Source organism: Procambarus clarkii, chromosome 17, assembly GCF_040958095.1.
Source record: "Procambarus clarkii isolate CNS0578487 chromosome 17, FALCON_Pclarkii_2.0, whole genome shotgun sequence".
In the NCBI taxonomy this organism is placed as follows: Eukaryota; Metazoa; Arthropoda; class Malacostraca; order Decapoda; family Cambaridae; genus Procambarus; species Procambarus clarkii.
Genome location: NC_091166.1, coordinates 6158058 through 6184047, shown reverse-complemented (window position 1 = coordinate 6184047; position 25990 = coordinate 6158058). Strand labels below are relative to the sequence as shown.

The 25990-nt window shown below is 47.1% G+C and overlaps 1 protein-coding gene across 1 annotated transcript in view; it reads left to right on the top strand.

Annotated features, from left to right (window-relative positions):
- LOC138365565 (tripartite motif-containing protein 59-like) overlaps positions 1–20502 on the top strand; it is a 597995-nt gene extending 577493 nt beyond the window's left edge. Inside the window, exon 3 of the mRNA XM_069326038.1 lies at positions 19789–20502. Coding sequence (XP_069182139.1) covers positions 19789–20502 — 714 coding nt within the window. The remainder of the gene's footprint in view (positions 1–19788) is intronic.
- Positions 20503–25990: the final 5488 nt, after the last annotated feature.

Sequence of the window (25990 nt, the reverse complement as noted above, 5' to 3'; positions counted from 1 at the left end):
GGGGTCTTCCTTGTGTTCCCCCCCCCCCTTATATTAGGTTCGTTTGTGTGGTGGCATCCCCTGCTTTGCTCTCGCGAGTGGACATGTCCCGTGGGTTCAGCTTTAGCAGTTTGCTTGGTAGTTTGGGGCGCCGGTTAGCAGTACCCTGCCTGGGATAAACCTTAGCAGACCCAGTCTAGGGGCCCTGGGAAACCCCCCGGGGGCTCTCGGGTCCGATAGTGGAGACCCTTGCGTCCCCTCTCGCTTTGTGCGAGTTGAGGGTTGCTCTGTCCCTTTGTCTCAGGGTGACTCCTTGTTTTTGCCTCCGTCATGCTGCCTGTTGGGTCGGTGACACATTCGACCCATGAGTCCTGTGAGCTTTGTTGCCTGTTCGTGACTCCATTCACCCAGTCTGCTGATGAATTCCCGTGGGTGCAGGCAGCTCGCGCGTTGCAGGGTAGGATGTTGCAACGCGCTCTGGTCTGTCACTTCCCCGGACGCCCCGATGCTGCCCCGCTTGTATAGGGACCCAGACTTGGGTGGTTTTGGTCGCTTCGGCCTTGGTTCCTTCCACGCCTCCCTTGTTTTTCCCCCTCCTGCTTCCGGCCCCTACCCATCTGCAGACTTCGGGGTCGGGGCGGGGTTAGAGGTTCTGAGACTTGGGCAGTTTCAGGGGGTTGCCCCATCCGGGGAAGCTGCGGAGGCATTCGAGTCTGTTCCTCCGGCCGATGCTCCTGGGTTTTGACCAGTGGGCCCCATTCTCTTTCAGCTCTCTCGGCTGCCCCGGCTTTTTCTTGTGAGGCCGGGACTTTGGAGGTCGACTCGGCCCCGGGGCCTGGTGCAGAGGCTCCTGGGGTTGGGGAGGAGCGGCCTTGGGGGCCTTGGGCTCCATTGCGCCCCGCCTGGATTTCCATCCTTCTGAGCGGGGCTTCCTGTTACGAGGAGTGGGGTTTTCTTTCCCCCCTCTGCGTACGATTTGGGCTTGGGTTCTGCTCCTCCCCGGGTTCGGTTCCGTGTCCCTGTGGTTTCTTCGGTTCTGTCTTCAGGAGGTTTTTGGCTAACCACATCTCTTCGCCTGCAGTGCGGTTGGCCTTTGCGGCTTCCTCCTGCGTGTCCCGGAGTTTGCCTCCATACTGGTTCCTTCTGTTCTGGACAGGTTGGGCTCCTTGTAGCTGTTTGGGCTCCTTGTAGCAGTTTGGGCTCCTTGTCGCCGTTTGGGCTCCTTTGTGGCCGTTTGGGCTCCTTTGTGGCCGTTTGGGCTCCTTTGTGGCCATTTGGGCTCCTTGTAGCCGGTTGGGCTACTTCTCGCCTTGTTGGGCTCCTTCTCGCTTTATTGGGCTACTTCTCGCTTTATTGGGCTATTTCGCGCCTGGTTGGGCTACTTCTCGCCTGGTTGGGCTACTTCTCGCCTGGTTGGGCTACTTCTTGCCTGGTTGGGCTACTTTCTTTCGCGTCCTGCGCATGCGCCGTGGGAGTTTGTTTTGGTTCCGGGTGGTGTGCACACGTGTTCTGCTCCAATTCTCTCGGGGGGCTTCGCCTCTCGTTCTTTTCTTATTCCCATCCGTGCCCCGTTGCTTTGGGGCTGTTCTGGGTTGCCGCTGTGTGGAATTCATGAGGTTTTCCCTGCGTTCTAGGGTGGGGAGCCTCTTTCACTGCTCCCCTCCTCTCCAGCATGGGCGCACTGGCCGCCTCCGGCGGATGCGGACTCGAACGCTTGCGTCATGGCCCTTCAGGGCCTATGTTCTGCAGGTGAGTTGGTGCGGTTTTGGCGTCTCCTTCGTCCTGATGCTGTTTTTGTTTTTGGGAGTAGGAATGGGTGTACATACGTACTTGAGAACGTGGACCGTATCACCCGAGGTGCCTACTGTAGGGCTATTAGCCCATACTGGGCAGCTCTTGTTCTCTCCACCTGGTTCCTTCCTTGGTTCACGGGTGTCTGCGGGTGGCCTCTTGTCCCTTCAGAGGCGGTTCCTGCCTGTACTCCTCCTGCCCCCTCCTATGCTTGTCTAACCTTGCTTGAGTTCGGGGCCCCGCCTCCACCTTGTTCCGCAGTGCAACGGTGGGGGTGCCTGTTTGGTAGTAAGTTTTCCTGTGTCGGAGGTTTTGTGTTCGCCTCCTTGACCTAGATTCAGGAAGCTCTGTGTATTTCTTCGTAAGTGGGTTTGCTACGAAGGTTCCTAAGTGCGCCCTAAGAAGATGCTTAGGTGCGATTCAATAAGGTATACTTAGGAAGAAAATTGTTGGTTCACCTGCGTGCCGATAGAGGTCACTACTGTGTTTCGTTTGGCCAATCAGAGAGCAGCAACATTCTTCATATTGAAGATTTAGTGCTGGCTTATCGGAGCTCTACTGCCTCCTATTTACGTTGAATTTTCTTATAAAATTAGTATATTTCGAAGTAAAACAATGTTTTTTCAACTTCTACAGCCAGCACCGACATTGTAGTAAACAAATATGTTACATTTGTTGTTTACCTACGTAATTCTAAGAGATACTGTGTAGCTGTCCTTGTTGCTCGGAAGATGCGCTGACAATTATTGTATATATTTACTGAATTTACCCAAGGGCCACTAACTATCTAGTGACCTCGAAGAGGACAGAAAGCCGGCAGCTTGTTAAAGGGCCCGCCAATTGTCTTAATGATATTTTTTAGCTGGAATTTGGCATTTACGGCTTCAGCGGGTAGGCGGTTCCATGGGTTTATAGCCCTCTTGGTGGAAAAAAAACATCTGTTTTTAGTCCTACTTGAGAGAACATACTCTCCAACACTATATCTGTGATTGTCCTGTTATCAGTGACTTCATACCAAATGGTATGAGGTATTTTGAGCTCTGTAATTACTTCATACACTCAGGAATATTGGAAGATATTTTTGTGCTGCACCCAGATTTTGCCAGTGGAGGCTAATAGATCAGCATTAAGTATTTTGTTCTCTCCTAATTCCATGTATGACTGGCCATCCTGTGAGGTGAGGATGTTGGGTGAGCTTGTAGCTGGTTTTTGATCTACACTGTGTGGTCCTTTATACAGAATAGGGAAGCAGCACATTGCTGTGTATACCTAAACATGTTTAAAAATACATTGTTTGAGAAGAGTTTTGTAGAAACTGGTAAGAGTAATTATAATATAATGTTTCCATGATTCAGTGCTTACCTCTTGTGAAAATTGCTTAGAGTTGTTTAGTCAGAGTTGATTTGTTTTTTGTATTGAGGCTGGTATTTTCTAAATTGATTCCATGTACAGTATGTCTAACCATCCTGTGAGATGGGAGTATTAGATAAACTTATAGCTAGTTTTTTATCTACACTGTGTAATATTCCATATAGAATAGGGTAGCAGCACATTGCTGTGTATACCTAAATCTTCTTAATAAAAAAAATCAGTAATAAAGATTTTAAATTATAGCTGGTATTATTACAAATACAGTACTGTATTATCCTTATTAAATCATGTTGACCATGGATCATTAAGATCTCATGTTGATATGTAATACAAGGTATATTTCTTTTGAACTGCTAATCCATGCTAATCATTCATTAAATTGTGCATTATGTCTCAATTTTTCACTTCCTTGGATATACTGTACAGTACAAAAAGATAGGGTAAAAATAAACCAGTAATATTTCTTTCATTATATTTTTCATTTAAATAATTGCATCAATATTTTTACAGCTGACAGGATTTGTTTTCCCATACAGGTGCATTATTTGTTAAAAAAAAATTGGTTTATTGTTACACACAATGGTGCTACATAGCCTTCCCATCTTGGTGCCTTCTTTTAATACTTACTGATTAAAAAATAAATAATAAATACATTTTATTCAGGAAAAGTACATACAGTTGATTTACAAACATAATGTTGGATTTATAGACAGAGCTAGTACATACAATACCTAAAGCCACTAATACTCATAGCATTTCGGGCAAGGTGTGGGGGGAAAAACACTTAGACTAAAACTTAATAGTAATCGGGATTAGGTATAATTTGTGTTGAAAGAAGGAATAAAAAATACAAAAAGGGAGTTAACATAGCATAAATCAGCAATTGCACATGTTGGTGAACAGCGTTGTTTAAAAAATAGCAAGACATGGGTTGACATTTAGGAGGTAAGTTAGGTTACATGGAGTTAATTAGGCAGTACTTGGTTTAACTCTTAAACTGGTTGAGAGAGGTACAGCCTTTGACATGATTCGGGAGGTCATTCCACATTCTGGGTCCCTTGATTTGTAGAGCACTTCTAGTTTGGTTACACACAGCCAAATTGAGTAACAGGAAGAGGTCTTGGACACAAATTTGTTCCATGCTAAATGTAGAGGAATCAGCTGAGTATTCCTCAAATAAAATAAGTTGCCTCAGCTTATAAGGTAAATAAAATAAGCATTTCTCAAATAAGTAGCTGCCTCACCTCACTGCCTTACTGCTACATAGCCTTCCCGGCATGGTGCCTTCTTTTTATAATTACTTGTTCCACACCCAAATTGTATAACAGGAAGAGGTCTTGGATCCTTACTTCCCTCTCTCTTTTTTAATAATCTATATAGTCATAATTATAGCTTTAAGTATTCAATGAATAAAGTTTTTGACATTTTTACCCTTTTCCTTACCTAACATCATTTGTGCAGCATATTTTTATTTTATGTCTCACCCATATTTAATTTCAAAATAAAACCAAACTAAATAAATTAGAAATGGGTATGTATAGCTAAGGTATACCCTTACTACTAGGTGAACAGGGGCATTTGGTGATAGCAAATGATCCCATCAGGCAGGGCTCATCACCTCTCATATTTCATGTTCACCAGTGTTTATTTACTTAATAACTACTGGTATAATATCTTGCTATTATAAAACTAATTCTACTATCATCAAACACATATTTACTTCAAGTTTCAAGCAGAGAATGCATATATAACTAACATGAAGGATTCCTCTTCACTAGATTCACCAGCTATAATATTTTGGTCATGTTCCAATATCATAAATCGATCCCAGTGTTATGTAGTAGAGAAAAAATGACTTATATCCAGTTTATGTAAAGCTACGAGTGGTCGAAACCACACTTAAATCCCGGAATGAACTTACGAAGGTTTTTCCACTTAGGGTAGTTAATTGAATATGGACGTAGCCGCCACGAAGGCGCTAAGACGGAAAACGCTCTTAGCTAAGAGGAAAAACCTTCGTAAGTACCTTCCTGAATCCGGCCCCTTGTGTTTGCAGGTTGGGTTCTGGCTCTTTGTTTCCGCCTCTTCCCTGTCGTTTGCCTGTCGGGTGGATTCTGTGCTTCTTGGGCACTCTCATCTCTGCTCTTGGGGATGTGTATGGGGTCAGCCCATGTTGGGCTGCCTAATGTGTGTTCCTTTGATTACCTGTTACACTGCACACGTTTCTTCTACCGTCCCTGTGGCTCAGTTGGGTGCTCGGTTTCCGCCTATTTTCCCTATGTGTGCCACTCGTGTACGATTTATTTATCTTCTCTGTCGCTTCCTCTGGGAGTGTGGTGACGTTTTGCTGCGGTTTTGGTACTGCAGCTGTGTGTCAGGGTTGGTTGTGGCGTTATGTTCGGCCCTTCCATGCTCTCTCTGGGGCTCTCCTTCCTTGCCGGTCTTGCCGTGCAGGGCCTGGTTTTTCCATGTTCCTTGGTTTCATTGTCTTGTCCTCGCCTCATTGTGCTGGCTGGGGATGAGCTTGGGGTCTTCATCTCGCCCCTCGCCTATCCTCCGGTTTCGGTTCAAGTTCCAGAGCCTAGTGGGCTCCCTTCCTTCGTGTTTTTCATGGCTGCCCTGGGGTTTTCTTGACGCTGGGGCTTTGAGGGGACAGCTCGGCCCCGGGGCCTGCAGGGTGAGTTCCCGGGGCTGGGGTGGGGCTCACGTGAGAGGCCTCAGGCCCCGTTGGTCCCCGCCGGGGTGTTTCTAACCCTCTGGGGGGGACTTGCAGTAGTATGGTGTGGGGTTTTCCGTTCCCCCTATCTGCACGTGCTTTGTCGGCCCCTCCCTGAGCTTGGTTTCCTTGTCCGTTGTACCCGTTGTTTCCGTCCTGTCGGTGGGTGCTTTTCTACGATCTTCGCCCCTTTTTCCGGGACGGGCCTTCTTCCGTCATGTCCCTTTCTTCTTGGGGTTTCTGCATGACTTTTGGTCTCGGGTGCGACGGGGTTTTGGGGCCTTCGTCCTTTGTGTTTGCTTCTTTTTGTTCTCGATGGTTCGGGACTGTTTTGCTCCTTCCCGTTTTCTGGTGCGTCTGTCGTCATTCGGTTGAGCTTCCCTCCGGTCCTTTCTAGGGCTTGTGGGTCCTCTTCCCAGCAGCTTCTGGGTGTTGGCCTTTTTGTTCTTTTGTGAATATCTCTTCTCTTCACACTGTCTCGGCGCTCCTAGTTTTCCTGGGAGAGATTTTGCTCCTAATGAGTCTTTTCGCTCCTGCCCTTCTGCGGGATGTTGGTGCGGGGCAGCTCCTTATGCGAGTTCCTTCCCTGTCAGCTGCACTTGTGGAGGTGGTCTTGCACACTTGTGGCATTTTCGTTTTGGTCCTGCGTTTTCTTTTCCCTCCTGGGGCTGTCATAGGATTGGCTTGCGGAGGATGTAGAGGCGCTTGGGGCCGTTCCTGGATCTGGCACCTTGGTTTCTGCTGCTAGCTTTCGGTATCGATATTCCTTCTGCGCCGTTTCGCAGGTTGTATCGTGCGTTGTTACACCTCCGGCCTGCTTATGCACTGTCTGTGTCGTCCTGGTCTTTGGACAGGGTGCTCTCCTGTTTTTCTTCTCCTTGGTGGTTGTGGCTCCTTGGGGTCAGGTTTGCTTTGCCTCGGTTTTCTTTTTGTGTTGGCATTCGCCTCTGGGGGCCGTGTGGCAGAGCTTCTTGCTCTTCTCAGGCGCAGTGGTTTTTGGCTCCTATTGTCGTGATTATAGGTTTTCTTCGTCTGCGGCCGTTCTCCCTTTTTTCTGGCGAATGCTATACCTTGGATTGTTGTCTCGACTTCGTGTTGTGGAGTGATTCTCCGACCGCCTCCCGGGTATGTCCCCTTGTTTTTTAGGTAGTCTTTGGTGAGGTAGCTCCGGGGAGCCGTAGGGGCTCCGCCCAGAAAACCAGCGTTAAATGTAATAAAACGCCATTTTCTGGGCGAGTCCCGGAGGCTCCCCGGCACCCTCCCGCCCTCCGGTCGGCGGGTTTTTCACGGTTTTGATATCCAGCCTCAGAACTGGGGCGGGGATCGCCGGCGCGGGGTTCTGGGGCTCCCCTTCCCCCTCCCGGGGAGGGGGGAGCTGCGCAGACATGCGGCGCGGCTCGCGTGACGTCATGCTTGTTAGTTCGTTTTCCTGGGGAAGTTCTGTCCACTCGTTTGTCGATTTTTGTTGTTTAACCAAAATAGGGGTTTGTTTTGTGGCGCTTACCTTTCTGGGTGCCTGTCCCGGTCGATGGCAGACATAGAATGCTTCCAACCACACGAGGGTTTCTATAGGCCATTGCTCCCCTTGCCTCTCTGAGGGGGCCAGGTTCTGGCTCGTGGTCCCCGGTAGGCCTAGAACTCCACCCACATCAACTGATGCAAAATAGTTAGGGTATCCATATCAGCCATGGATAGCTTCGGGGAGCCTCCGGGACTCGCCCAGAAAATGGCGTTTCATTACATTCAACGCTGGTTTTTTCGTCCACTTCAATGTTTTCCGCACTCACTCGACACTGCCCACCATCATGTCAGATTTATCAACCAAATGCATGTTGATATTATAGTCAAGAACACAATTTAGCTTATTGGTTCTTGCGTTACTCTGTTCACCTTGCCACTGTTCACCATTGTACTATCATGAATGGTTGTCAGCAAGTTCACTTCTCTCTTGTCTTTCCACCTAACTGAGCGTATTTGATCACTTTTTCTTAGTTGGCAGTCACCAACTTCAAGTTTATTGTCAAACACTGGCATTTCCCTTCTTGGCTTTACTGTGCCAAACAATCCAGTTCTATTTTAAATCAAGAACCTAGATTGCAAGGGACTTGTATAGCAGTTATCCGTGTATAAAATGTGGCCCTTGTTCATCCATGGTACCATCAGTGACTTTACCACACTACCTGAGAAACCATGTTGGTCGTTACCGGGAATGTTTACATCACTAGCCGAATACAAAATCGTGTGTAACACGTATCCTGTTTCACAGTCACAAAGAACAAAGAATTTCAATCCAAATCTGTTGCGTTTGGAGGGAATATACTGCTTGAATGCAACACGTCCTCTGAAAAGCACAAGGGAATCGTCAATCACCAGCGTCTGTGCTGGTACGTAGAAATCTCTGAACTTTCCAATCACTTCATTCATATAGTGTCTGACTCTCCAAAGTCTATCATCCTCTGTTCGGTCCTCATTACTTGCAAAATGAAGACACCTGAGGAGTATCTGAAACCTGTCTCGGGACATATATTTCCCGAAGAAAGGTGTTGGAATAGTCAGGTTTTTGCTCCAATAATCTGTAATAGCGTGTTTGACACAATGTTTCATCGACATACATATTGCCAAAAATACATATATTTCACCTATAATAGTGTTTTTCCAACGCTGCAATCGTGAATATTCTGTTATCTCTTTTCCAATGAGATGAGTCGTATGAAGGTTCATTTGGTGTACAATATATTCCATGAGCGGCTCATCATAAAATGTTGTAAAGTAATCCATTTCACACATGTCCTCACCATTATCAGGGAAAAGGTCTGTAATCCCAACGTCTTTATTGTCAAAGGCAGGAATTAGAGGAATAAAATCGTCACTATCACTCCACACAAGTACACCTGGTGTCCTGCGAGACGCAACAGCGGCATGACAGCGAGGAAGCATTGCACACCGTGGACCAGGAGCTAAAGTCCGTCTACACAAAGTACGGGCGCTATGTAAACGTGAGGTGAAATCACGTGAACATGAGGGTCTTGGTTCCTCATGTGGTGCCATGCGGCGGCGCTTGGCTGGGCGAGACGCTGCTGACGTGACAAGTTCTCGCCCGGTATCACCACTGGTACTAGCAACAGGCATGATAACACTATGCTCTGAATCCACTTCATGAAAACCAGAAAATGAGTCACCTTCCTCTGACTCGTCGCCCAAAATATCCTCATACTCTAAATAAGTACAAGAACTGTGTGGTCGTGGGTGAATTGGAGTAGACACTGGGCGAGAAGGCATGGGTGAGCATGTAGGCCTCGCCATGGGAGGAGACTGTATCTCATATTCACTGTCTGTGCTACTATCATCGGTCAATTGTCTGTAGTCCTTATCAATGTCAGGGTCATCAAAAATCACTTTCCTCACCATCAGAAAATAATTCACTAGTTATTTTCTCTTGAGTAAGTGATTGCGTGGTGCGTGCTCAGGAGGCATTTGGCTGTGCGTTCGCCATGGTGACCGCTGGGTAATTGGTGCCTCCCACGCATTGGTAGTGTGAGCTGGATATTTTTTACAAAATGGCAGCTGGTTTACTATAGCCCCTGGGCAGCGTATGGGGGCCCCCCCTACTCCGCTGGCCATTCAAATCTTGTGTGGTATTCCATCACGTCATATGACATGATGCACAATTTATAGCAAGTTACTCAACACATCATATGACGTGTTGCGCAGTTAAAGGGTTAATCATGGTGTTATTACCCAGTTATGTTGAGTGTATTAACCCTCTGAAATGCAATTAGCGTATAATATTGCTCAATCAGGGGTGTGCATAACACCTTAACCCTTAAAGTGCGCATCACTTCATATGAAGTGTAAATCGTTTTACCAGTCAACTGCGCTTCACTTCATATGAAGATTATGGGTACCGCGCACGATTTGAATGGCCCGCGGTGTAGCTGGGGGTCCCATACGCTGCCCAGGGGCTCTAGTAAACAGCGGCCATTTTGAAAAAAAATCCCGCTCACGATCCGAAGGCATGGGAGGCCTCAGTTTAGCGAGAGTCGCCATGGCGAGCGCACGGTCAAACGCCTCACGGGCACGCACCACTCAGTCCCTCACCCCAGAGCAAATAGCCCACGAATTATTCTCTGAAGGTGAAGAAAGTGTGTTTGACGATTCAGACAACGATGAGGATTATACACAGTTGTCGGGTGATAGTAGCAGCAGCAGTGAAAGTGAGAATGACCGCCATGCCATGGCGAGGCCTATACGTTCACCCATGCCTCCTCGGCCATTTTCTACCCCAATTCTACCACGACCTCACAGTTCCTGTGGATATTTTCTGTTTGAGGGTGACGAGTCAGAGAGAGGTGACTCCTTTTCTGGGTTTAGTGACACAGATCAAAGTTTTATTGAGCCTGTGGCAGGTACCAGTGGTGTAACTGGGCGAGAAATTGTCGCGTCAGCAGCATCTCGCCCGGCCAAGCGCCACCGCATGGCACCACATGAGGGACCAAGACCCTCGTGTTCACGTGCATCCACCTCACGTGCATCCACCTCACGTGCATCCACCTCACGTGCATCCACCTCACGTGCATCCACCTCAAGTGCATCCACCTCAAGTGCATCCACCTCACGTGCACCCACCTCACGTGCACCCACCTCACGTGCACGTAGCCGCCGTGCTTCTCGCAGACGGTATTCAGCTCCTGGTCGCCGGTATGCATCGTTTCCTCCCCGTCCTTCCTCTGCATCTCGCAGGACGCCTGGTGTACTTGAGTGGAGTGATGGTGACGATTTTATTCCTAATATTCCTCACTTTGACGATAAAGATGTAGGGATTACAAACCTTTTCCCTAATCAAGGTGAGGACATGGCTGAGATGGAATATTTTACAGCATTCTATGATGAACCACTCATGGAATACATTGTACACCAAACGAACCTGCATGCTGCTTACCTGATTGAGAGGGAAATCACAGAATTTTCACGACTGCAGCGTTGGAAAAATACCACAGTGGCGGAAATGTATGTGTTTTTGGCACTCTGTTTGTTGATGAAGCACTGTCACAAACATGCAATAAATGACTATTGGAGCAAGGACAAGACAATACCAACACCTTTATTCGGGAAATATATGTCACGAGACAGGTTTCAGATACTCCTCAGGTGTCTACATTTTGGAAGTGTTCAGGACCGAACACCTGATGATAGACTGTGGCGAGTGAGGCACTACATGAACGATGTTATTGGAAAATTCAGAGATTTTTACGTACCAGCACAGAAGCTGGTGGTTGATGAATCTCTCATACTTTTCAAGGGACGTGTTCCATTCAAACAGTACATTCCCTCAAAACGAAACCGATTTGGCCTGAAATTTTTTGTTCTTTGTGATTGTGAGACAGGATACGTGTTACACATGATTCTGTACTCGGCTAGTGATGTAGACATTCCCGGTAACGACGAACATGGATTCTCGGGGAGTGTAGTGAAGACCATCATGGCTCCGTGGATGAACAAGGGACACATTTTATACACAGATAATTAGTATACAAGTCCCTTGCTAGCTCGGTTCTTGCTAGAAAATAGAACCGGATTGGTTGGTACAGTAAAGCCACAACGAAGGGAAATGCCTGTGTTTGACAACGACATTGCAGTTGGTGAGTGTCAGAGAAGGAAAAGTGATAACATTCTGTCAGTTCGGTGGAAAGACAAAAGAGAGGTAAACTTGTTGACAACAATTCATGATGGAACAATGGTGAACAGTGGGAAAGTGAGCCATAAAACAAACGCACCACTATATAAGCCAGACTGTGTTTTAGACTATAATATCAACATGCGGTTGATTGATAAATCAGACATGATGATTGGCACTGCAGAGTGTGTGCGGAAGACATGTAGGTGGACGAAAAAAGTGTTCTTCCATCTTGTGGACATGAGCATGCTGAACTGTTTCAACATGTACCTTGTGAGAACTGGACGTAAGCCCACTTTCCGTGACTTTGTATTTGATGCTGCAATACAGTTATTAGGAAAGTTTGCAAAAGATGTCCCAGGTATTCAGCGGCCCATCATAAACCCACTGTTGCAGCATGCTGGTACTCCACGCCTCGCTCACACTGAAGGCTTCCTAGCACACAAACTTAAGTATTTGCCACCTGGTGTGAAGCGTGCAATAGCCCAACGTGATTGCTTGGTGTGTAAAACAACGACACGTAGAGACAAGAAACAGAAGCTTGTGCAAACATGGTGTGAAACGTGTGGTATCCCATTATGTGCTGTCGACTGCTTCAATGACTACCACAGTCTAGAAATCCTCTAAGTGTGCTTCAAAGTGTGTATAGCGTATGCGAGTGTGTAAATATGTAAACATATAAGCAGATAGCGTGTGCGTGTGTGTAAATATATACAAATATAAGCAGAACATACAATATAATAGACTGTAATGACATATTATATTACCGTAATTGAAAACATTTGTGTGCACCTGTGTATACTCAAATATGCAACAATTATTGATACAAAATATGTTCAAACAGTATTTGAAACACAATTAGTGAAAAAAAATTAGATAAAATGCGCTTAGACATTGTAAATAAATAGCGCGAAAATATATTTGTGGCAACTCTGGCTGTTTGAGGACCGCGCGCAACACCTCCCGGGCGTGTACTGCATGAGCGAACATGCAGATTGTGACGTCATCACCGAGCTTTTCGGCTCTATTGCAACAAAAGTAAGTACAATAGATTTTTTTTTTTTATTTTTCCCGTGATCAGTGAACAGAACTTAACAGATTAGCAAAAAAAAAAAAAAAATTTTTTTTTTTCAAAATGACATGCGCCTGTGCGGATGGCAGGATATTAGACCCCGAGCATGTTAAGGGTTAACCACTGCACTGTGCCAAACGACAAATGCCATTCGCCAATTACTGTGCCAACTGACAAAAGTATTTTTCATTTCTTCGTACACAGTCGAAGCGCGCTTGCGGTAGGTTGAGTACAAAATGGACTCTTAGGACCTCCAGTGAGAGGCAGCCATCTTGGAAAAAATTCCCAGAATGTCCTAGGGCTGCTGGCTGGGTTAGTACTGAGTGAGCAACAATGGGTGGCACATGCGCCTTTGGCTCCCAAACACCTGTCCAACGCAGTGTTGACTTGGGTACAAGATGGATTCCTGAGGTGTTTGCCAGATTGAAAAAATTCCCAGCATTCCCCATAGTCATGGGCAGGCTCATATTCAAGGTAGAAACCATGTCGTATTCATCCATTTCGTGCTCCCAGCCCTAGTCGGCCATTTTTTAAGAAAACATCATTTGATGTTGGAATACAAGGCATATTGCTTGAAGATGAGCATGCCAATGATTTTGATAACCCAAATCTGGAAAAAGACCTAACACAGGTGTCTGCTACTAGTGATATGCATAGTGAAGTGAACGATGTGGAGAGTGTGTACAGTTCACAGCTCTCACAGCCCTGCCATGCCGGACTAGGTCATCACCATCAGTGGAACAACACAAATGAAATTTTGTATGTTCCACTGAACATTTAGTGCCAAATGCAATTCATTTGGACCATCCGGGAATTCGTTAGAGTGGGGTCTGTTAGAGTGATGATGCACTGTATTTGGAAAGAAAAAAAATGCAAGAATAAAGAAGTGATTGCAAATATTATTCAGCAGATATGAAAGTAATAAAATTTAGCAGATACTGATATAAGTAATAAAATTTACCAGATATAAAAGTAAAAATAATAAAGAACAGAAGAGTGGGAAATTAGATAATTAATCAAATTTAGATTCCTAGAGTAAACAAATTAAGATTCAAATAATTAATCAAATGGAATACAAATAATTAGCTAATTTAAGAATTAGATTAATATTGTAATACATGAATATTATATGGTAATAATACAAGATGGGCAAAGATATGCAATATAAAAAGGTAATACACAGGCAAAAAAAAAAAAAAAGAAGAGAACAAAGTGAGAATTAGACAATTAGATTAAGATTATGAATAAATAAATGGATTCAGATTCAAAATAATTAATAAAAAAGGAAACATAATTAATCAAATTAAAAATTCAGTAATCTCTTAAGATTGTAATACAGTAATATCATATGGTAATAAGACAAGTTGGATAAGGGTATGCAATAGAAACAAACACATATCGCCTGGAAGCACTGATGTACTTAAAGCTTAAGAATCCATTAACAATACTGGAATATTAGACAACAAATAAGACTAGTAGCTAATATTAATGGGCAGATATATAAGTGAGAAATTAAATTATTAATTTTTAATTCACAAAGTAATGAATTAAAGATTCAGATAATTTGACAAATTAAGAGTTCAAGGTTTATAACATTTTGGGAAATTGAAGTGTTAGTATCAACAGATAAATGGGTAAGTTGCAAATATTGTAAGCTAAGAATCTGATAACTAGACAAATTAAGCATTCAAAAAATTATTACATTTTATAAAATTGAAGTCTTTGTAGTAATAGTTATAAGAGGGTAAATTATATGTATTTAAAGTCATTAATATAAAAAAGAAGCATTTAGTAATTAATATATATATATATAAAAAAAAAAATTTAAATATGGTTAGGCTAGGTAAGGCCTGATCACTCATGTGTTACTCTCAGCAATGACATTGGAAGTTCCCTGACTTCCAGTTATGTCACAATCAACAAAGAAAACCAGTAATTGTTGGACACTTTTGATTTCATGTCTTTTGCTGTTCTTTCTTAGCAATGATCGTTCCATTCCTGGTGTAGCACTGCTTGATAAGATTTGGGTTTTGTTTGTGAATATGATGCAGTCTGTAGAGGAGGATCAACGCTGCTTGGTAAGGCACTCATTATTATAAAGATTGGTTTTATATTTTGTAGCTGCTTGAATGACGTCTTACTTATCATTGGGATAAGCTAGTTTAGTGAGCATCTGTCTGGTGCTATGGTGATTGTTTTTATCTATTCTGATAGATTTAATAGTATCATTAAAGTTTATCTCTGATGTAATCAGTTGATGGGCTACATTTGAACAGTTTTGACCTTCTTGTTCTTCAGGCAGTTCAGTAGAGCTGATGATGAGCAAATCATGGAGTTTTTGTTGATACTGTTGTCTGGAGAACCTGAAACACTTATAAATTCAGTACTACCTACCTAACTACACATGTTGTATTGCATATTAATGGGTTATAAGCCAGTCCAAACAGGGGTATAAGTATGAAATACTATAACTCTCATACTGGGTGGGGTGGATATTATGAGGGACTGGTGGCTCATTACAGTTGTCACTAACCTGTGTTGGTGAGTGTATTAATATCACTTTCACGCTTCGATGTCGCTTTCCAGTGACATCCGTTTTTTTCCTGGGCCGTCTCGGATGACGCGGTCTGAAATCATCCATTAAAATATTTGTTAAAAATTAAAATTTTAACTGATCAATCTGGGTGTGGTTTCAAAATGAGCGCCTTTAGATTGCACACAATTTGATGCCAAAATGAAAGACGTAACATGAAAATTGATGTCAGAACACTGGAAAGATATAAATAATTTTGTGGTGATGAGCGTTAAAAAGTGTCCAAAAGTTAAAATATGTTAAAACTCTATTTATTGTTTTATTATTATGGGACTAGTATTAAAATACGCCCCTTTAGATTGCGTACAATTTGATACCAAAATGAAAGACGTAACACGAAAATTGATGTCAGAACACTGGAAAAAATATTTAGTACAGTATTCTAGTACACTGGTACCTCGCATAACGATCGCCCCAAAAGACGAACATATTGGGTAATGAACGGCCCGATCGGTGTCAAATCGTCGCGTATGACGAACGCTGGTTTGAGTAACGTCAACACCACATGGTGGGCCAGGTGGGGTCGCGCTGCTTTTTGCACATTCTTAGACGCCTCCGACGATGCACATAAATTATGTTGTTCTTGTTTAAAGATGCTAATGATGCTGGGATATAAAAGGATGACTGCTGAGATGTTGCAAAGCATTGACGTTTTTGTAGGAAAAAAAGAAATGAAATGTCTGATATACAACAAATGTCAAAAAGGTTCGTTCGGTGTTCGGCAGGTAGGCTGCTCCATTATAACAATCTATCTTTGTTTCAAATGTGTTCCATTTGTTTTGTATTTGTCATTTACGTCTCAATAATGGAGAAGCCTACCCTACATACACTGAATAAACCATTATGACATTTTCCTTTCTTCAAATGTGTTTAATATTTATTTTTCATTTGTCTTATAGCAAAAGGTTCGTTCGGTGGTCGGCAGGTAGGCTGCTCCATGTTTCTTACATACAAAAAACGTAAATAATAAAAAAAATGAAGAATTTTGAAAACCAGAACAAATGTCAAAAAGGTTCGTTCGGTGGTCTACAGGTCGGCTGCTCCATGTTTCTTCAATAAAAAAAAACGAAAAATAAAAGAACTGTTGAAACAATTTGAAAAATGGACAAATGCTATAAAGGTTCGTTCAGTGTTTGTCGGGTAGGCTGCTCCATTATTGAGACATAAGTGACAAATACAAAACAAATGGAACACATTTGAAACAAAGAATGATTGTCATAATGGAGCAGCCTATCCAACAAACACTGAACGAACCTTTTGCTATAACAAATATGAAAGACAAGGGCTGCTGGCTGGGTTAGTACTGCGTGAGCAACCATTTGTGGCACACGTGCCTCTGGCTCTCAAACACCTGTCCCACACGGTGTTGAAAGACTGCGCTCAGTCGGTGCAATTCAGACCCTATTGTTTGAAGAACATAAGGGTCATAACATTGGTGAAGCTAGGCGCAATAAGGGCTTAACACAAGGGTCGGATGCCAGGGATACAGCACCTATGAGGATGATACAGCGAGTGTATCCAGGTGTAGCTCTGAGCCCCACCCTTGCCATCTCGAATTTATATAGATGATACATAGATGAATCATTTTCTGCGTTCAGTGATGATGCATCTGATACAAGTAGCATAGATGAACAGTGTTAGCGGCTTCCATGGTGGTGTTGTTCATTGATATTTTCAAGAATACCTGAATCTCTTCCTGACTGATGGACACTCTTTGAGGCTAGCTGAATCTCTTCCTGACTGATGGACACTCTTTGAGGCTAGCTGAATTTCTTCCTGTGTGGGACCTTACAAAGCGATCTTTTCAAGACTACCTTACAAATTGAGCTTTTCCTATAATCGTTTCAATACTACCTTATGCTTTACAAGCTTGGCTACATACCACCTACAAGTACTAAAGCCAAGGGTGCACGCGAGTGCGTTATTTGCAAGCACACAGAACGATGAAACAGGAAACGAAAATCTATCTGTAGCTGGTGCAAGGAGAGCAAAGTCACGCTGTGTACCATGGACTACTTCGTTGACTATTACACACCTCCAAAGTACTGAGTGTGTAATACAGTGTGTTACTGTGTAAATAGTATGTGAAACTGTACATATTGTAATTTTAGTGAATTTTTACCACGTAATATTGTGACTATAAACATTTATTGTGGACACATTACTGACACATGTATCACAGTTTCATGGAAAATTATGAACATTCTACTGTATACATATTGTAAAGGTCACAAATATGCATCATATACGATAAAAGAAACAAATAAAACCGCATTGGAAATGCATAGAAAAAACAACTTGAAAATATATTTGTGGCAACATGCAGTGCTTGAATGGCCTGCGCGACCGTGTCTGGGAGCTTCACACACGGGCGACCAGGCCCTGATGACGTCACAGCGCACCTTGTCCACGCCCTCACAGCCAAAGTAAGTGTAATTTGGTAATTACTTTTACATAGACATGTTCAGGGAAGGTAATTTATCATTTTGCAAAGAAAAATGATGTTTTGTAGAACATTTGATGTCATGCACACTGGGGGAATTTCACAATAAACACAGTGCATCACACTGGTTACATGGGGGACACTCGTTTTGTATGACGTCCGTTTCACATGACGAACATGGAACGGATTAAATTCGTTATGCGAGGTACCACTGTATTTCTTTAGTTTTTGGCTATGATGAATTGTTCTAAAATTAATGGTAATTACTGTACTGTAGTGTATAGGCCGCTCTACATCCCCCTTATCCCCCCAGGTTATCCCTCCCAACGCTCCCCTCTCTCCCGATACCACCCACCCACCCCACCCTCTCCTACACCATGCGCCTCGAGCCACAGCCGTACTGGATTAATACGGTACGGCCCGCGGCCTGGCTTTCATATCAGGACAATTCACTCCTTGTCTGGCTGACTGGATATTGCAACATTGGCAGCAAGTTAACCGGCCCAGATTTTTATCCGGACAAACACCTGATTTTCCGGCTCCTATGGACATTTTGGCCGGATATTGAGATAACTTTATCCGGTCACGATTTTGACCGTATAAGGGTGTTTTCCGGATATTCGAATCCCGGATAATCGAGTGTCTACAGTAATTATTTTGTGTGACATGGCATTGGAATTGAGCTGTGTTTTTATCATACCGTAAATTTTGTGAGTATAGATTGTTTTTTTTTGTTTTGTTTTTTCATTTAGTTTTTTTTAACTGTTTTTCTTATATTTCAGTGATGGGAACATCAGATCATTTGATGTTCCCAATTTTCTAATGGGAACATCAGATCATTTGGGAATGCATCAGACGAGGGAGTGGGGAATGGTGGGGAGGACGAGGGGACGGGAGTGGGGGGGGGGGATTGTGAGGAGGGGACAGGGGAGGGGTAATGATGGGAAGGATGAGGGGATGGGGGAATTGGGGATGGTGACATGGGGACCGGGGAATGGAGAATGGTGGGGAGGACAGGGGGAGTGGGTGATGGTGAAGAGGATGAGGGGATGGGAAGGGGGGGGGGGGAATTGTCGGGCGGATGAGTTGATGGGGGAGTGAGAGATGGTTGGGAGGATGAGGGGACCGGGGAATGGTGGGGAGGACTGGGAGACAGGGGAAGGTTGCTGTGGCTCAACAACGCACATGCGTTGCTGAGCCACAACAATGTGTGGCCAAGTACAGCTAGTAAGGAATAATGTATATTGGATTAATCAGTTCCAAACCACAAAAATAAATACTGTATAGTTATACAATAATTAAGTGGAATAAATGCTAACACACTACACTTTACCTGTACTTTGGAGAGTTGATGGCATATGTGGAAACTAATGTTCTGATGAGAGAACAGAGATGTTCTTTGGCAGGAGAGTTCCCTAACATTAAAACTTCTGGAAGTTGTGCTTCTGAGGTTCTTTCTCTTTTCTGTCTTTTTCTGTTTCCCTCATTACACTCACTGAATGTTTTCCTTACAAGAAACCTGTCCAAGGATGATTGGTTTTGCCTGTGCATTAAAATGTTTTTAAAATGAGACATAGCATTGTCATTCAACAGATTTTTAACACAGTTTGTCAAGGTGATAATTTCAAGAAAACGTTTGTACTTTCCCTCATTTTGCACACATTTCTTTTAATAGAGAACTAGATTTAGGCATACCAAACTCTGTAACAAGAGCTGACACTCAGGTACCACTCTCATATTTAGCTGTGAGTTCTTTCTTCATCTGTATCATGATTCTAACCGTTTTTCTTTTGCTAGGCTCATATTACAAACTTTCATAGGTGTCATGGTGACTTATTTACAATAAGAATATAAAAATATCCAAGAGAAAAGTGTAGTAGGTTGTGCACTGAACAACAGCTATGGTGAAACTGATGCGCCAGGGCGCGTGTTTACATCTGAATGCCGAGCAAACAGACGAATACCGAACATGAACACAGTGTCTGAATACCGAAAAGTGCGAATTATGAGCAGTGCAAATACCGAGGCTCCTCTGTACAAAGAAATTATGTAAATATTATGTAATTTGTATCGGTAAATACATTACAGTACCATAATATTACTTTTTGTTGTAAATTCTTCTAGGTTAACCAAATATTTTTTTCCACAGGATAACAACCCAGAGGAATGTTCAGTGTGTTTTAACAATTATGATGACAATCAGCTACGGCCTCGCACACTGCTTTGCGGACATACATTCTGCTCCCAGTGTATTAACAATGCTATCAAGAATGGGCAGCTGACCTGCCCCAGCTGCCGTGCCCAGCATGCTGCCACAGCTGCTACTCAGTTTCCAATTAATTATGGTATGGAGGCCCTTATCAGAAAACTAAAAGGTATCGAGGTTGTACTAGAAAAAACGTTACCAGCAAAACCCATTAAAGCTCCTGCGACAGGAATCAGTAAGACGTTACGTTCCCTGGTGCAGGAGCAGAAGAGCATTATCAGCATCCTCATTACTAGCTGTGAAGAGGTGCTGTCCCAGCTAGGGAAATACCGGGGGCAGCTGGGGGACTGGAAGGTTCACCACCTCCAGCTCCAGGACAGACTCTATGCTCTGGTAGAGCAGAACAAGTCAGCAATGAAGCTCTTGGAACTGGAGGATACCAGTGTGGTGGATATGACAACACTAGGAGAGGAAGGGAAAACTCAGCTGCAGGCCATGTTGGGGAGCCTCGGCACAGTCAACACCCCACAGGAGGTTGGCACAACCATAGACACAGCTGATGGGTGCAAGATGAAGGTAGAAGATTGGCTCCGGAAGTGCCAGAAACTTTTCCCAGATGTCAAGACTGTCCACACCTCAGTGAAGGTACACTGCTGAAGGTCATATTGCTCTCACCCAACTGTGTGTAGTATTGCCTCTATATAAACACTTTTGACATGGAGACACATCAAGATGAGAGTTGACTTTATATATAGGAAACTTTTTGCTCTAACACCTGATACATTTTTATTAATAAAGTCAACTGTCATCTTGGTGTTTCTCTACACTGTGGTCAGTGTAGAGAAACATTACTTATATTGTCCAGTTACAGTACTTTACTCAGAGCCTGATGCTTCATTATAGTCCAGTTACTTTACTCAGAGCCTGATGCTTCATTATAGTCCAGTTACTTTACTCAGAGCCTGATGCTTCATTATAGTCCAGTTACTTTACTCAGAGCCTGATGCTTCATTATAGTCCAGTTACTTTACTCAGAGCCTGATGCTTCATTATAGTCCTGGTTCTAGCATTAATGTTTGTGTTGGTAATGACAGGTGCAGGAGACCATCAGGGAGGCCCTGGAGATGATGACCACAGAGACAGGTGCCACAGCTGACCCCGTACACCTGGGAGACTCAGCCTCCAGCATCATGAATAAAGTTCAGGAAATCACTGGAGAGATCCCCCAGAAGCAATTAACAGTAAGTTTTTTATTTTCCCTCATAGGTCATATCACAAGATATTGAGTTGCGTTTTGAGGAGAGGAAGCCTGTTCCTAGGTTTATTGGGGTTCCCCAAGGTCAACTACTGACTTTCCTTAATATACAATCTAAAATAGTGGTCTAACTCCTGGATAAATATATTCTGGTAGGTGAACAGAGACATCAGGTGAAAGGAAACATGGGATACATTTCTGGCCTGCATGGTGATTGAACCCGTGATCCTCTATTGAACCCGGGATCCTGGCCCCCTCACAGAGGCACAGAGAGCGGGTGACACTCCACCAACCTACCGGGAAAGCATCCAGGAAGACAGTGAACCAAAACAGATCACTGCTGGGTTCGAAGAGACTGAAGCCTTGAAACTGCTAATAAACTCCCAAACAATGCCAGCACCAACCCCCTGCCAGTAGAGGGGGGCTGGAGCTACAGGTCCAACACCAACCTCCCTGACAGTAAAGGGGGGCTGGAGCTACAGGTCCAGCACCAACCCCCTGCCAGTAGAGGGGGGCTGGAGCTACAGGTCCAGCACCAACCCCCTGCCAGTAGAGGGAGGCTGGAGCTACAGGTCCAGCACCAACCCCCTGCCAGTAGAGGGGGGCTGGAGCTACAGGTTCGGCACCAACCCCCCTGACAGTAGAGGGGGGGCTGGAGCTACAGGTCCAGGACCAACCCCCTGCCAGTAGAGGAGCTGGAGCTACAGGTCCAGCACCAACCCCCTACCAGTAGAGGGGCTGGAGCTACAGGTCCAGCACCAACCCCCTGCCAGTAGAGGGGGGGGGGAGGGCTGGAGCTACTATTCCAGCACCAAGCCCCCCTGCCAGTAGAGGGAAGGCTGGAGCTACAGTTCCAGCTCCAAACCCCCTGCCAGTAGACGGGGGGCTGGAGCTACAGGTCTAGCACCAACCCCCTGCCAGTAGAGGGGGGGGGGCTGGAGCTACAGGTCCAGCACCATCCCCCTGCCAGTAGAGGTGGGCTGGAGCTACAGGGACAGCACCAACCCCCTGCCAGTAGAGGGAGGCTGTAGCTACAGGTCCTGCACCAACCCTTTGCCAGTAGAGGGGAGGGGGGCTGGAGCTACAGGTCTAGCACCAACTCCCTGCCAGTAGAGGGAGGCTTGAGCTACAGGTCTAGTACGAACCCCCTGCCAGTAGAGGGGAGGCTGGAGCTACAGGTCCAGCACCAAACACCCTGCCAGTGGACGGGGGCTGGAGCTACAGGTCCAGCACCAACCCCCTGCCAGTAGATGGAGGGCTGGAGCTACACGTCCAGCCCCAACGCCCTGCCAGTAGAGGGGGGGGCTGGAGCTACATGTCCAGCACCAACCCCCTGCCAGTAGAGGGGGAGGGGCTGGAGCCACAGATCCAGCACCAACCCCCTGCCAGTAGAGGGGGGCTGGAGCTACAGGTCCAGCACCAACCCCCTGCCAGTAGAGGAGGGCTGAAGCTACAGGCCCAGCACCAACACCCTGCCAGTAGAGAGGGGGGGCTGGAGCTACAGGTCCAGCACCAACCCCCTGCCAGTAGAAGGGGGCTGGAGTTACAGGTTCTGCACCAACCTCCTGCCACTAGAGGGGGGCTGAAGTTATAGATCCAGCACCAACCTCCTGCCAGTAGAGGGGGGCTGGAGCTACAGGTCCAGCACCAACCCCCTGCCAGTGGAGGGGGCTGGAGCTACAGGCCCAGCACCAACCCTCTGCCAGTAGAGGGGGGGCTGGAGCTCCAGGTCCAACACCAACCCCCTGCCAGTAGAGGGGGGCTGGAGCTACATGTCCAGCACCAAACCCCTGCCAGTAGAGGCGGGGCTGGAGCTACAGGTCCAGCACCAACCCCCTGCCAGTAGAGGTGGGCTGGAGCTACAGGTCCAGCACAACCCTCCCTGCCATTAGAGGAGGGCTGGAGCTACAGGTCCAGCACCAACCCCCTGCCAGTATAGGGGGGCTGGAGCTACAGGTCCAGCACCAACCCCCTGCAAGTAGATGGGGACTGGAGCTACAGGCCCAGCACCAACCCCCCTGCTAGTAGAGGTGGGCTGTAGGTACAGGTCCAGCACCAACCCCCTGCCAGTAGAGGTGGGCAGGAGCTACAGGTCCAGCACAACCCTCCCTGCCATTAGAGGAGGGCGGGAGCTACAGGTCCAGCACCAACCCCCTGCCAGTACAGGGGGGCTGGAGCTACAGGTCCAGCACCAACCCCCTGCCAGTAGAGGTGGGCTGGAGCTACAGGTCCAGCACAACCCTCCCTGCCAGTAGAGGGGGGCTGGAGTGACAGGTCCAGCACCACCCCCTGCTAGTAGAGGGGGGGGGCTGGAGCTACAGATCCAGAACCAACCCCTTGCCAGTAGAGAGGGGGGCTGGAGCTACAGGTCCAGCACCACCCCCTGCTAGTAGAGGGGGGCTGGAGCTACAGGTCCAGCACCACCCCCTGCCAGTAGAGAGGGGGGCTGGAGCTACAGGTCCAGCACCACCCCCTGCCAGTAGAGAGGGGGGCTGGAGCTACAGGTCCAGCACCACCCCCTGCTAGTAGAGGGGGGCTGGAGCTCCAGGTCCAGCACCAACCCCCTGCCAGTAGAGGTGGACTGGAGCTACAGGTCCATCACCAACCCCCTGTCAGTATAGGGGGACTGGAGCTACAGGTCCAGCACCAACCCCCCTGCCAGTAGAGGTGGGCTTGAGCTACAGGTCCAGTACGAACCCCTTGCCAGTAGAGGGGGGCTCGAGCTACAGGTCTAGCACCAACCCCCTGCCAGTAGGGGGGAGGGTTGGAGCTACAGGTCCAGCACCAACTTCCTGCCAGTAGGGGGGAGGGTTGGAGCTACAGGTCCAGCACCATCCGTCTGCCAGTAGAGGGGGACTGGAGCTACAAGTCCAGCACCAACTCCCTACCAGTAGAGGGGTACTGGAGCTGCAAGTCCAGCACCATCCTCTGCTATTAGAGGGGGGCTGGAACTACAAGTCCAGCACCAACCCTCTGCCAGTAGAGGGGCTGGAGCTACAGGTCCAGCACCAACCCCCTGCCAGTAGAGGGGGGCTGGAACTACAGGTCCAGCACCAACCCCCTGCCAGTAGATGGAAGCTGGAGGTACAGGTCCAGCACCAACCCCCTGCCAGTAGGGGGGGGGGGATTGGAGATACAGGTCCAGCACCAACCCCGTGCCAGTAGAGAGGGGCTGGAGCTACAGGTCCAGCACCAACCCCCTGTCAGTAGAGGGTGACTGGAGCTACAGGTCCAGCACGAACCCCCTGCCAGTATGGGGGGGGGGGATTGGAGCTACAGGTCCAGCACCAACCCCCTGCCAGTAGGGGGGGGGGGGATTGGAGCTACAAGTCCAGCACCAACCCCGTGCCAGTAGAGAGGGGCTGGAGCTACAGGTCCAGCACCAACCCCGTGCCAGTAGAGTGAGGCTGGAGCTACAGGTCCAGCACCAACCCCCTGCCAGTAGAGGGGGGCTGTAGCTACAGGTCCAGCACCAACCCCCCACCCCTGCCAATAGAGGGGGGCTGGAGCTACAGGTCCAGCACCAACCCCCTGTCAGTAGAGGGGGCTAGAGCTACAGGACCAGCACTAACCCTCTGCCAGTAGAAGGGGGGCTGGAGATACAGGTCCAGTACCAACCCCCTATCAGTAGAGGGGGCTGGAGCTACAGGACCAGCACCAACCCCCTGCCAGTAAAAGGGGGGCTGGAGATACAGGTCCAGTACCAACCCCCTGTAAGTAGAGGGGGGCTGGAGCTACAGGTTCAGCAACAACCCCCTGCCAGTATAGGGGGGGGCTGGAACGACAGGTTCAGCACCAACCCCCTGCTATTAGAGGGGGGGCTGGAGCTACAGGTCCAGCACCAACTCCCTGCCAGTAGAGGGGGGGGCTGAAGCTACAGGTCCAGCACCAACATCCCCTGCCAGTAGAGGGTGGCTCGAGGTACAGGTCCTGCACCAACGCCCTGCCAGTAGAGGGGGGCTGGAGCTACAGGCCCAGCACCAACCCCCGGCCAGTAGAGGGGGCCTGAAGCTACAGGTCCAGCACCAACTATCCTTGCCAGTAGAGGGGGCTGGAGCTTCAGGTCCTGCACTAACCCCCTGCCAGTAGAGGGGGGCTGGAGCTACAGGCCCAGCACCAACCCCCGGCCAGTAGAGGGGGCCTGGAGCTACAGGTTCAGCACCAACCCCCTGCTGAAGAAGGGGGCTGGAGCTACAGGTCCAGTACCAACCCCCTGCCAGTAGAGGGGGGCTGGAGCTACAGGTCCAGCACCAATCCCTTGCCAGTAAAGGGGTGCTGGAGCTACAAGTCCTGCACCAACCCCCTGCCTGTAGGTGGTGGTTGGAGCTACAGGTCCAGCACCAACCCCCTGCCAGTAGAGGGGGGGGGGCTGGAGCTACGGATCCAGCACCATCCCTCCCCTGCATGTAGGGGGGGGGACTGGAGCTACAGGTCCATCACCAACCCTCTGCCAGTAGAGGGGGGGCTGGAGCTACAGGTCTAGCGCTAACCCCTGCCAATAGAGGGGGGGGACTGGAGCTACAGGTCCAGAACCAACCATCTTCCAGTAGAGGGGTGCTGGAGCTACAGGTCCAGCATTTGGGGGCTGACACTGGTGATAATGGAGCTGACACTGACCACAGGTGATAATGGGTCTGACACTGTCCAGAGGTGATAATGAGGCAGACATTGACCACAGGTGATAATGGGGCTGTCAGTGACCACAGTTGATAATGGGGCTGACACTGACCACAGGTGATAATGGGGCTGACACTAACCACAGGTCATAATTAGCTGACACTGTCCACAGCTGATAATGGGGCTGACACTGACCACAGGTCATAATGGGGCTGACACTGACCACAGGTGATAATGGGGCTGACACTGACCACAGGTGATAATGGGGCTGGG